Raw genomic sequence first — 13,870 nt, 5'->3', positions numbered from 1 at the left:
TTCCCATTGGCTAAGCCTGCTCCCAACATCAACCAATCACCTATGGCTTTGTTCAGTGGCGCAAATGGTGGCCACACCCCTTGACCAATAAGAGAAGGATATTACTTGCAATTGGTTGAAAGGACCGACCCGGAAGGGTGGATGCTCCTGGCTGGAAAGAAAGGAAAGCCTGGTGGCGGGAAGTTTTCGTTGGAGCGCGTCTGAAAGCGGTGCGTAGCGGACCTGAGGCCGGGGCGTTTTGGGGTCGGAGACCGAGGAGAGGAGGATGTTCCTTAACCCCCTGGGGAGACGTTCTGGGGTAACTCCCGTTACCGCTTTGAAAGAGCTAATATTCCTTTTCCTGGCTGATGGGGAGGCCGGCTCACTTCCTTCCACCAATACATTGGCGGGGGAGAAACAGGGGCCCTCGCCCTTCTAATGGAACTCTCTATCATCGCTCAGCTCTAATGGAACTCGGTCCTTTAGGGGCACGTTCCACTGCCGACCGGTCTTTTTTTATCACCAGCCTTTTCCATGCAGGAGGCTTGGGTACCACAGCTTGTTTATTTGCAACCACTGTTTATTGGGAAACGCCCCTGGGAACGCCTAAGCGTAAGGGAGGGTATTATCAATTGCTGTTGCGTCTAAACACAGGGGGCGAGGAGTTGGGGGATGTGTGTGTGTGATTTAGCCTCTGGTACTTGGTGTCAAGAATGCATGACTGCCTGAGACCCTGTAAAATATTTCCTGAGGATGCTTGCAAAAGTTCAGGTACAGCAAGTAAAACCACTGAATCATGGAAGTAGTAATTAGTAAAAGTTCATTGTGTACACACCAAAAAGACAGTTTGCCAACTGGGAGCACTCAAATCGAAACATGGAATTAGGCTCAGGGCTATATTGTTATAAAGCAGCTTGTTTAGTAAGGACTGTTTATTCTTCACACTGATTGGTTATAATAGTAACATTTTCTTAAAAGATAGGGAATTGATTAGTGGTTACCTCATAGCAACCTTGGGAAACAGTTGGAGTTTTGCTTCTGATTTCCAGAGGCAGAAACAAAAAATGCCCCAGGTCAAGTTAGTCTTTCAAAATAAGCTAAATTCAGCTTTGTTTGTATGTCTGTGCTGGTTTTGTCTGCCCAGGAAATTTTCAAGACTGGTGTCCGTTTGTTTTGGATTTTAACAGTGCCTAGGTATACTTCTGACACACATGCTATAGATAGCTCATTAATTTTTGAACCTATTTTATGTTCAGATAGCTTTTGCTATTAAATCACATTCTTTGGGGAAGGAGTTTATGAGCAGTTTTTTAACAGTATAATCAAAGGAGTCGTTTAAAATAGTGGGGCAAAATGGTTGTAGATTACATCCTTTCATAAGTATAGAAAAAGCCTCTGCTTTCAATCTCAGCAAACCTGAGCCTGCACTATATGCAAGGCACTGTGCTAGGCTATGTGGATACAGATGTGAAGGGACTCAATCCCTGCCCCCCTGGAGAACCTTACAGTCTAGAGAAGGAGAATTGTATTTCCACAAAATGGTGAAGACATATTCGTATCGATAAAGAATTAGAAGTTCTTGGTTTACTCCCCTCCTTCAGTATCTTTTAGTGGTGTGGCCCTTCCAAACTTCTTAGCAAGGTAAAGAAGACCCTACTTATTTTTCCAGCCTAGTGGTGACTACAGAATTCTACATGAGGAAGGGCATAAGGTCAGCAGTTTGAGTAAGAGTAGGGTGATGCTGAAGCTTTGGAGAACATTCTAAGTTAGTTTTGGAAAATATTGGTTTTCCATATCAGAGTTGGGGGAGGTGTTCCTGGAGATTATGGACAATCTAAACAAAGTTCCTACCCTCCAACCTCACCTCCTTCCACTTGCTCGTGTGTACTCTTAAGTTTTAGTCTTTCAGAAATATTTTGAGTTCCTTAATACAAACCAGGCTTTTTCCCCACTTCTGACCTTTTCATGTTCTCTCCCTCTGAAATCTCACACCTGTGTAGAATACCAATTCCTCTTTTAAGATTGAGTCTAAATTGTAACCCTTTAAAGCAAATATTCAGTAAAATGTTAAATGATCAATTTGAATATTATGTTGATGGGCTTTGCTTCATCTGGGGTATTTGAATCTATCCAACTTGTTATTTGTAAAATAGCTTCCACCATCCCAATTTTAGAGACAGGGAAAGGGGCTGAGACGAACAAGTTGTTTAGCTTTGCTAAGATCACACAGTAATTTAGGGGTAAAGCTGTTTAACCTCAAAGCTTTGCTCTTTTTTTGTGACATCGTTTTGTGTCTGGTGGATATTTGTTCAGTGTTCTTGACGTCATACTTGTTATTATATGTTTATGTGACTTTGGACACTTCTCTGAAATCTAGAGAATTTTCCATAAAAAAGTAGAGTGGGAAGAAGCATGTAGTCCTTATTGAAAGGTCACTGCAGTATATAGTTTACTTTCTAACATTTTTTGTGCTTAGTAATGACAGATTATCATTGAGCGTTATCAACAGTACTGTTTTTAAAAAGTTGTTGCTCTGATTTTTCTTTCACTTTTAGAAAGAAATTTGGCTCTCCAACTCAACTTTAGAATGGCATCCGTTTCAGGTTAGTGGAGATGATTACATTTTGTAGTTCATTCTGTTCTCTTTCTAATTGCATGTTTTTCTCTGTACCTTCCCCTCAATTTTGCTGTGAACCTTAAACTGCGCTAAAAAAGTCTTAATAGAAATTAATAAAAATAAATTTTAAAAATACTTGTTTTAAAAATTCTGATCATAGAAGTGATGTCTTTTCAGATTTTGTTTTCATTGTGGGAAAATGTACTTAATGAAATTTACCATTTTAACTGCTTGTAAGCATACAGTTCAGTGGCATTACGTGCATTTGCACTTGATGTGCAGTCATCACCATTATCCATCTCCAGAACTTTTTCATCACTCCAAACTGAAACTCGGTACCAATTAAACCCATTCCTCCCTTCCCTGCAGGTAACACTATTCTGCTTTCTGTCTCTGTGAATTTGACCATTCTAGGTACCTCATTTAAGTGGAATCATACAATATTTGTCCTTTTGTGTCTGGCTTATTTCACTTAAGCGTGTCTTTGAGGTTCATCTGTTTTGTAACATGTATCTTTTTAAGGCTGAATAATAGTCCATTGTATGTATATACACCTTCTCTTTATCCATTTGTCTGTCAGTGGACATTGGGTTATTTCACTTTTTGGCTTTTGTGAATAATGCTGCTACAAACATTGTGTACAAATATCCATTTGAGCCCCTGCTGCCAGTTTTTGGGGGTGTATACCTACAAGTGGAATTGCTGGTTAACATGGTATTTCTGTGTTTAATTTTTTGAGGAACGACCGTACTGTTTTCCATCGTTGCTATATCATTTTACGTTCCCAAAAAGCAATACATAAGAGTTCCAAGGAATGATATGTTTTTTGATAGCATTCTGGGAACTTAAGAAATTATCAGGTAGACAATATAAATCATTTATAATGTCACTAGTCAGGTTAATACTGTAACATTTAGATGTATTGTTTTTCAACAAAATTTTTAACATTTTGTACATAATGTTTGGTAATGTGATTTTTAAAAATATAACGTAGATATAGAATATAGACATATTGTTAAGTAAATTCTATATTGTAAATATTCTATTTTTAATACTGTTCTGTATTTTATTGTTTTGAAGTATCATTAAATAATTAACACTTTTAGTGTTGGTGTTGAACTTTTAGTCTGTCTCCATTTTTAAAATGTAAAAAAGGTTGCGTTGAACATCTTTGAGTCAAAAACTTTGTGTGCATCTCCGATTATTTCCTTAAGATAAGTTCCTATAAGTGGAGCTATTTGAAACGTTTTTAAAGTATAAAAGAAAAACTTCCATTTCACCTTTTCTAGGCAGCTACTCTTGGTATTTTGGTATATTTCCATCCATTGCTTGTTTTTATAAACTTGGCTAGATTCTATTGTGCTTATTAGTGAGGTCTTGCTGACTATTCAGTAAAGAAGTGGATGGCAGGAGTGAGGAACTTATTCTATGGTTATTTTCCTGTGCTTTGTAGGATATAGTGAATATGACCTTTGCTACGTACTAGCACTAACAGTGGGGTAACAAGATTAGGTTCTTTTCAAACTTTAAAGAAATGGTTTTCCTAAGTATGGCATCCTCCCATCCACCCCTAAAAACTTTACAATTTATTTAAATATAAATATGAAAAAAATAGTGACATAGATTTTGGCTTTGTCTCATGACTCATTCTCACAGTTTAAGGGTTAATAATAAATGGTAACAATTTAAGTTATATTAAATGCTAATCCAAATGTTCTTTACTAAGAGACAAAGGTGAGGGTTTCAGATATGTTACGGAACCTTGCCTCAGTTCGGTATAGGTATTTTTGGAATGCATAAATGAGTTATTCAACTTAACAAGACTTTAAGCTTTCTCAGTAGGCTATGATTTTAAAATAACTGAGTAATGACATAGATAAATTTTATTTAAGAGGAGATGCTTATTTTGAATCATTGCCTTTACAATATTGTGCCCCTTTCAAATAACCCACCCCTTCTATTGTTCTACCCACTTGTCGAACTATATTTGAAATGCCTCTGAAGTTGCCTTCAGACAGTTTGTTGATTTGGATTTGATGGCTTCCCTTGTGGCAAATCACTTTCCTTTCGTTGTTCATTTCAGTATGGGATATTGCTAGAAAATGTGCTGTTTCTGAAGACTGGTACCTCCCTTGCATCAGCTGTAAGCTTAGGAACTCTGGAGTGTGATCCCTGCTCAATACTATGTGCTCTTGAGATATAGTATAGTAATAAGCCCTCTTTGTTATGGATTATTGAAATCTTTCACTTTTCAATCTCATCTCCAATAATACAAGTCATGTGTTGTCCGTGCTGGCAATAGAGGTGATATAATTTTGAACAAAAACATTAAAGGACCCTGATTTATTACAACTAGCTCTATTTTCTTATACTCTTAGTCAGTCAGGACTTTATCTAAGGTACGATGATACTGACTTTGTAGCATAGTTTGACATTAACATCTCCATTACGTAGGATTTGATCAGGAAGCAGAGCCACTATGAGCGATATAAGGGACTGACTGTAGGGATTCTACTTGGTGTGAATATGGGAAGTGGTTAAGCTCTTTCTTTCTGTCTGTTGCCTGTGTGTCTGGAGCTGGGCCCAAAGTTGGCGGAGCCAACAGTTAGGAAGAGAAGACGCATATGCAGTGGGGAATGCCCACAGAAACTGCTCCCCACGAAGATGAATCTTACCGAAACCTATATCAGTCTCTTATTGCCTCAAAGCCTCCAGTGTAGGTGATGCAGGACCTGTCAAAATGCTCGTGTCCTTCCCCATGGAGTTGCATATGACCTGGCTGGGTGTTCAGAGAAGCCAAGGGAGGAGAACCACAGGATCTAGAGGAGCTGCAGGCCCTGCTGTTTCCCTACGGATATCTAGCAGCAGCTGGAATCATGGACCCAGCTGCTGCCCCTTGCCAGTGAGGTCACCAGGCCTGACCTTGCACTGACCTTCTTAAATATGGAAAATATGGCGACGGCTTCACTTCCACCTCCTACATCTCTGGCTCCCCAACATGATACAGCTGTCCCTGGTCCAACCAAATATACACTGATCATCTCCTCTGAAGAGGACAGGCTTTCTTTTTATTCATCTTTGGGTGATGCTCATTCCTCTTCTTGCTGAATCACATCCTTCTTGATAATCTTCTAACTTAAATCCTGAGATATGAGGTTAGCGACTATTAACACTTTTTATTTTAGAGTTTAGGGGAATGGGAGCAGGAACATCAATCAACCCATCCATCCATCCATCCATCAACCAACCAACCAACCAACCACCAACAAGAAAAACCCAAATTTGGCTTATATAGGAATATCAAAGTAAGGGAGAAATGCTTATAGCTACTACAGTTCTTGGTTCTCACCTGATCGTGGAGTCATAGCTATTATTTTATAACTGCCTTTTCAACTTCTCATTCCATAGCTTTTTTTTTTTAAATTTTATTTATTTATTCATGGCTGTGTTGGGTCTTCGTTTCTGTGCGAGGGCTTTCTCTAGTTGCGGCAAGTGGGGGCCACTCTTCATCGCGGTGCACGGGCCTCTCACTATCGCGGCCTCTCTTGTTGCGGAGCACAGGCTCCAGACGCGCAGGCTCAGTAATTGTGGCTCACGGGCCTAGTCGCTCCGCGGCATGTGGGATCTTCCCAAACCCGGCCTCGAACCCGTGTCCCCGCATTGGCAGGCAGACTCTCAACCACTGCGCCACCAGGGAAACCCCTCCATAGCCTTTTGTTCTCAGCAAGCAGCTCACCTGGTCATGGGGCCTTGCCTGGTGGGATTTGCCTTAGCAGTTTGCTTGTCATGAGTTTTGGTAGTTTTCCATTAACTCTAATCAGAGGAGATGGGAATACCAAAAGACAGCCTAGAGGATCCCCTCCGTTCCAGACACACTTCTCCTCACCTCTGCAGTGTCACAGCAATCCAATTCCCTTTAATAGTCAGGATCACTCACCCCAGCCAGTCCAGTAACCCCCTTCTTGGCCTGTTGATTTCCTGTCATGAGGAACGCAAACTGGCCAAGTGGTAGTCAACTTCCAGTTAAATGGAACCGTTGCTTTATCTCCTGGTAGAAGAGTTCTTCCTTGCTAACTAAGACCTCTAGACCAGCAGAGTCCAAAGTTTCAGGGATGGGAAGCAAACATTTCGCTAGTGGATCCTGGCAGTGGGAAGAGCACTGTTCACTGTTGTGATAGGTAAGCACACTTATCTGCCTTCCACTTGGTCTTTCCTACCATAATCATCCTTACTCTTGGGTCAGGAGACCAATGTGTGAACTCAGCCCGTTGCTGAATGTATCTGTTCTAATTATGCCTGCTGGAACTGGGGAAGTAACCACAGAGTAGTTTGGAGGACCTCCTAGCCCACTGTATGATGCACCCAAGCAAAACTGCATTGATCATCGGCTTTGCTTAAGTCCAGTCCCTACTCTGACTGGTGGATCACCATGGCATTTTAGTTCTCCAGGAATTATCAGTTTAGAGTTGATGTCTGGTAGTTTCTGAGAAGTTATTTTCCTTTTCCCAATACACAATTACCTTGATAGGTTTCTCTGGAGAAGGATAGTGGAAAGATTTACCACATACATTTTTAGCTGTGTGGGAGAGCCCTTTTTCAAAGGGCCCCACTTCCACTTTATACAAGGGACTCTAGGTCTATAAACTGGCCATTTCCGGGAACTGGTTGAAGGACTAGGGCTCCGTTGCGGTGATTCAGATCAGGCGTGTGTTTACCAGTCAGGCCTTTGTATTCTGCCTGGACAGATCAAGTCCTCTATTTCCATTTCAGACATCACGATCAGCTAGCTACTGCCAGAGATCTCTGTGGGTCAGACTGTTCTACTCTATTGCCCGGTATGGCAGCCACATCCACCTTTCCTCTGGTCGTGAACTGAATTGCCAGCCTTTAGCCCCCATGTCTTAGAATCCATCATTCTCGTTGATTCAGGTAGTCTAGTTCAAAGGCAGTACTTCCCATGGTCATTCCTGGCTTACAGAGAACAGCCACTCCAGCCCTCTTCCCGGATGCTGGGGCTCCCCTCATGAATGCATTTCTTTCAGGCTTGGTGAAGGGAGGATCCTCTGGGTCCTGCTGGGGGACGGGACCACAGGAGAGTGGACGATCAACCCACCTGATAATCCACTCTAGCACTCCCATCTCCCTAAGCCTCAGGTTTCCCTCCTTTAGAGCATACCCAGGAGGTCCTAGCCTTTCCACTTCATTGGCACCTCCACCTGTGTCATTCCACCCCAACTTTCTGATATTCATCTTTGGGACCAGCTAAGTAAATTATTAGAGCCACTCCTGGCCACTATATTTAGCACACTAAATCTAGAATTTCTTTCTTTCTTTCTTTCTTTTTTAAATTTTGTTGTTGGACTATGTCCTGTCTTTTTTTTTTTTAAATAAATTTATTTATTTATTTTTGGCTGCGTTGGGTCTTCGTTGCTGCCCGGGTTTTCTCTAGTTGCGGCGAGCGGGGTCTACTCTTCATTGCGGTGCGCGGGCTTCTCGTTGCGGTGGCTTCTAGCTCTAGGCGTGCAGGCTTCAGTAATTGTCGCACGCGGGCTCAGTAGTTGTGGCTCACAGGCTCTAGAGCGCACGCTCAGTAGTTGTGTCGCACGGGCTTAGTTGCTCTGTGGCCTGTGGGATCGTCCCGGACCGGGGCTCGAACCCGTGTCCCCTGCATTGGCAGGCGGATTCTTTACCACTGCGCCACCAGGCAAGTCCCTAAATCCAGAATTTCTTATTGAGTCCACACCAGTAAATTTGGCTTCGTTCAATATTGTATGCTGTCCACCTTGATTTAGTAGCCTTAGGACCTATTCCCACGTATACGCTATAGTTTCTGGTGATAGATATTGGCAAATGCAACTCTTTTGGTGTGTTTCATATTTTCTCACGGTTCACATTTGTATACCTCATCCTCTGGGGCCTCGTGGGTCTTGTAGCGCTGGGAGATGGCGGGGGCAGATCCTGCGGGTGATTAGCATGCTCTTGCAGAGCACCTACCCCAGGAAAGACCGTAACGGGCAGGAGGAGGCTGTTTCAGAAAGGGGAGGGGGGGTAAAAAAGACTTGGCAGAATTAGTGGCTCAAGGTCCCCTGCTTCGTTGGAATCTGCCCATATGTTCCCATCCCGATTTCAGGGTCTCACTCCTTCCAAATCAATGTCCTGACTTTAACAGAAGAGTCCCTGTGGGGTTGGGAATTCAGTTTGTATCATAATTCAGCCACCTGCAGAATTTAAACTTGTTAGTATTCAGTAATCTCAGCCCTGTAGCTCCAGCATACTCGGAAGCAACCAACCAACCCCATTATTCTTACAAAAATCTTCTGTGACAGCAAACACTTGGTCACCCAGAGCATTGCCTTCTCTAGATACTTAATTACTGGTGTCTATAGATGATAATTTAACTCCGTCTACTGCATGCTGTGGAATACCATTATCGCTTCTACCACTGCAAAGAGGGGTCATTAATGCCCTTAAATCTAATCAGATCAGAGACTCAATTCCAGGTGACCCAGAAACGATTCAGAGAACCCATCTTTAAGGTTCTGTTCCTCTGGGACAACATTTGGCATTGGTTAGGGTTCCATCATAGAAGCTGAATCATTATGAGTGATATAAGGGATTTATGCCAGGGATTAGTCTCTACGTGATCATGGGACCTGGTGAAGAAGTCCATTGCTAGTCTGGAAGTCACAAGAGCCAGCAGTAGGGACAGGAAGATGGATGTGGCATGTGGGAGGATAAGGAAGAGCTGAAACTCACTAGGACCAAGTGGAACCTGTGTGTCACTGGGACTCATGTGGTGTGTCACTGTCCCCAAGGCTCTGACCTCCAGGCTGCTGGTGCCCTGCGGAAGAGCTGGTGCACTTGCCGCAGAAAGTTGCATGTGAACCCGGCCAAGGATTCAAAGAAGCTGAAGAAGCTGTGAGTAAACCTGCCCCTGTTTCTGCCCCCTGTCAACAAGGTGAGCCAGCAGATCAGCGACAATGGGAGTGAGCTGCAGCAACACCTGACCTTATGCCAGCCTCCTGACTGTAAACCTGGCTGCTGTTTCATTTCCACAGACTTCCCTGGTGGCCAGCCCTAACCAAGAATCACGCAGGCGGTTGGTACAGTACAAAGCCACTGGAGCATCCTATTTTAAATCACAACTGTAAGATTTCATCTCATGAAAGGCATTAAGACTGGACACTGATTGGGAATTCCCTGGCAGTCTGGTGGTTAGGACTCTGCGCTTTCACTGCCGAGGGCCAGGGTTCAGTCCCTAGTCGGGGAACTGAGATCCCATGAGCCATGCAGCATGGCCAAGAAAAAAAACAAACAAAAACAAAACAAAAACTGGACACTGGGGGCTTCCCTGGTGGCGCAGTGGTTGAGAATCTGCCTGCCAATGCAGGGAACACGGGTTCGAGCCCTGGTCTGGGAAGATCCCACATGCCGCGGGGCAACTAGGCCCGTGCGCCACAACTACTGAGCCTGCGCGTCTGGAGCCTGTGCTCCGCAACAAGAGAGGCCGCGATAGTGAGAGGCCCGCGCACCGCAATGAAGAGTGGCCCCCGCTTGCTGCAACTAGAGAAAGCCCTCGCACAGAAACGAAGACCCAACACAGCCATAAATAAATAAAATTAAAAAAAAACAAAAAAAAAAAACAAAAAAAACCCCAAAAAACTGGACACTGATTAATGCAGGCAGATGTTTTAGAAAACACCAATCTATAAAATTTTTCTAGCTTCCACTGATGTGATGTCAAAAGAAATCTCACTTTGACTTTAACATTTGGACTGATTAGAGTCATACGTTAAGGCTTCTTTATAAGTTAGCATGCTGGCCTTGTAATGCCAATTCCAGTAGCACGCTTGATTTCTCTCTTTACTGTTACATCATTGTGTTTATAATCACCGACTCCTTACCATGTCACAGTATGAACCCAAATATGAATGTTTTTGTAAAATGATAGCTAGGTAGTTAGGGTATGACTTTTAAATAATTTCTTCTTGCTTCAAAGTCTGGTCACTTTACTGAAATGATTTAGGAGATGGTTGGACCACTGTCCTAGAACATAATAAAAAAAACATTATTATTGATTAAATGCTTAACTGTGTGCCAGGTACTGTGTTAAGAACTTTCAATATGCTATCTCATTTAATTTGTTATAGCAGTTCTATGAAAGCTAGGTATTAATATTATCCCCCATTTTACAGATAGGGAAATTGAGGCTCAGTTAAGTATAAGGTACTTCGTCTGAGGTCACTCAGCCAGTAAGAGGAAGACCTAAGATTTAACTCGGGTCTGTGTGGCTCCAAAACACATGCTTTTAACCACTCTGCTATACTACGATAAGTTTATAATTTTGATGGTGAGGAATACCCAAAAATCAATAATATGGAAACCTAAAGTTGTGATTAACTCTGTCTGGTCATTATATCTTTTTTCGTCCCTCGTAGCTCTAAGTGAGGAACTGGATTCTATAACCACTGAGCTACACGCAGTGGACATTCAAATTCAAGAACTTCTGGAAAGGCAACAGGAGCTTATTCAGAAAAAAAATGTCCTAACAAAGAGGATAAAGCAGTGTTTAGAGAATTCTGATGCTGGGGAGAGCAGCGAATGTGATTCTTCACCTGCCTCTTGGAATAAAGAAGGTTTGCTCTTTTTTTGTTGTTTTTCTTTTTATCTTTGCCAGTTTTGTTTCTTCTCAGTTCTATGAACTGGAATTAAATCATTGTGCCTGGGCCAGTGCTTTCTAGTAGCTTAAGAGTTGAAACTGGCCATTCCTTAAGTGGCAGGGGAACTTGGAGGCAGACCATTCTTTACCCATGTTCTTTTTAAGTGAAGCCTTTATTATTCAGAATGTATTATTTTGTCCAAATATGGTTTCAGCAACATTAATCGGTGCTTGGAAAAATAAGATATTTATTTAACTCAATTTTCTAGGTTTTAACTAGAAAAAAATTAAACAATTGAGAAAAAAATTCAAACTCCTCGTTAAAGTGTAGTTCATTCTCCTGCCCTAGTGAACAAACCTTTCTTGATTCAGGATCTTGCCAAGCATCTTGTTTATCATTAATTGTGGAATACTATGACTCTCGAAAGAATTGAATTGCTTTTGTGGGCCTTTTTTTCCAGTGTTCATTTTTAAACAAGATATTTACACCAAAAATTTCAGGTAATCGTTAACTTTGTTCTTGATAGTTGAGTTTTCTATGATGCTATGAATTTCCTGGTGGACATGCAGACTGTTTTTCAAATACCTGACCAAGCACCTTTCTCCTCTGTAAGTTATTTATCACTGGCAAAGGTTGTCATTTTTTTCTGATGTACTTTTTTTTTTTTAAGAAATCTACTTTAAATTTATATATTTATTTATTTATGGCTGTGTTGGGTCTTCGTTTCTGTGCGAGGGCTTTCTCTAGTTGTGGCAAGCGGGGGCCACTCTTCATCGCGGTGCGCGGGCCTCTCACTATCGCGGCCTCTCTTGTTGCGGAGCACATGCTCCAGACGCGCAGGCTCAGTAATTGTGGCTCACGGGCCCAGTTGCTCCGCGGCATGTGGGATCTTCCCAGACCAGGGCTCGAACCCGTGTCCCCTGCATTGGCAGGCAGATTCTCAACCACTGCGCCACCAGGGAAGCCCTGATGTACTTTTTCTTATGATATATCATTAAATTTGATTTTGCTTAGCATCCTGAATTAAACAGATCTCAAAATTATTATTATAAAAGTTAAATTGTCCATAGTATTAAAAGTCTTATATATTGATCTGATTCTTCTCTATTATAAAAACAACCATTCACATTTGTGTCTCATTCATAATCCTGAATAGTTCTAATCTATCTGGTTTGTTTTTCTCTTTCTAGATTTCCCATGGTCTGATAAAGTTAAAGATGTTCTGCAAAATGTCTTTAAACTGCAGAAGTTCAGGTCACTTCAGCTGGAAACGATTAATGTAACAATGTCTGGAAAGGAGGTATTTCTCGTTATGCCTACAGGTGGGGGAAAGAGCTTATGCTACCAGTTACCAGCGTTATGTTCAGATGGTGGGTATTAATCAACATTAATTTAACGTGAAGAAACATCGTTTCTCTGAATATATCTTTAAGTCTTTAAAAAAAATGTCTAGCCCTATATTTGCCAAAATCAAGTGCATTTTTGTTTGATTTATCTCTCCACTAATAGACATTTAAAGGATTCACCTAGAGAGGGAATGTTAAAGACTCTGAGAGTAATTCATTCTTTTATCTGGTTCCTGAAACATCATTAAAAAACATGTTGTAGGAGAAGAAGCACTAGAAAAGGAGTCGGTAGGCCTGGAGTCGAGCCCCAGGTCTTTGTGGAGTGTCTGCTGTGGAGTTAGGCCCTGGAGATACTGGAGTCAGCAAATGTACGTGGTCCTCGTTTTCACAGAGCTCAGTGGCCAGCAGTGCTTTCTCAAACTGTAATGTGCATAAGAATCAGCTGGTAATCTGATCAACATGCAGATTCTAATTTAGAGTGAGACCCAAGAGCTTGCATTTCTGACAGGCCCTCCGATGACACTGACGCTGCTGTTTGGGGACTAGCAGGGGTATAGAGCAGGGTCAACGGACTTCTCCTCGAAGAGCCAGTCAGTAAATGGGACAGGCTCTGCGGTCCGTGAGGTCTCTGCCGACTGCTCAGCTGCCAGTGTAGCAGGAAAGCAGCCACAGACGATAGGTAAAGGGCTGGCTGTGGCTGTGTTCCAGGAAAACCTTATTTACAAAAACAAGCAACCGGCCCTTAGTTTGTTGACCCCTGGTCTAGAGAATACAGCTTAATTGCAAGCAATTGCATTAAAGGTTTTGTGATAAAGGTTTTAATAGGGAATTAAGTCAGTGCAAAGATCTGGTCTAGGGGCTGTTAGGGAAGGCCTGAGAAAGTGGCATTTTTTTTTTTTTTAATTGTTTTTTCATTGAAGTATAGTTGATTTACAGTGTTGTGTTTCAGGTGTACAGCAAAGTGATTCAGTTATATGTATATATGTATATATATTTTTTCAGATTCTTTTCCCTTATAGGTTATTACAAAATATTGAGTAGAGTTTCCTGTGCTCTACAGCAGGTCCTTGTTGGTTATCTATTTTATATGTACTAGTGTGTATATGTTAATCCCAAACTCCTAATTTATCCCTCCCTTACCCTTTCCCCTTTGGTAACTGTAAGTTTGTTTTCTGTGTCTGTGGGTCTGTTTCTGTTTTGTAAATAAGTTCATTTGTATCTTTTTTTTTTTTTTTTAAGATTCCACATATAAGTGGTATATGATATTC

At 41.8% G+C, this 13,870-nt stretch overlaps 1 protein-coding gene across 2 annotated transcripts in view; it reads left to right on the top strand.

Annotated features, from left to right (window-relative positions):
* Positions 1-132: 132 nt before the first annotated feature.
* The window catches only part of RECQL (RecQ like helicase), a 36,626-nt gene continuing 22,888 nt past the window's right edge, over positions 133-13,870 (top strand). For both annotated transcript variants that reach the window (XM_059935411.1, XM_059935410.1), the window contains exons 1-4: positions 133-209; positions 2,535-2,582; positions 11,035-11,232; positions 12,447-12,626. In XM_059935411.1, the coding sequence (XP_059791394.1) occupies positions 2,567-2,582; positions 11,035-11,232; positions 12,447-12,626 (394 nt within the window). In that variant the 5' untranslated portion in view covers positions 133-209; positions 2,535-2,566. The remainder of the gene's footprint in view (positions 210-2,534; positions 2,583-11,034; positions 11,233-12,446; positions 12,627-13,870) is intronic.

This window comes from Balaenoptera ricei, chromosome 10 (genome assembly GCF_028023285.1).
Source record: "Balaenoptera ricei isolate mBalRic1 chromosome 10, mBalRic1.hap2, whole genome shotgun sequence".
NCBI lineage: Eukaryota > Metazoa > Chordata > Mammalia > Artiodactyla > Balaenopteridae > Balaenoptera > Balaenoptera ricei.
This window is presented reverse-complemented; position numbering and strand designations above follow the sequence as displayed.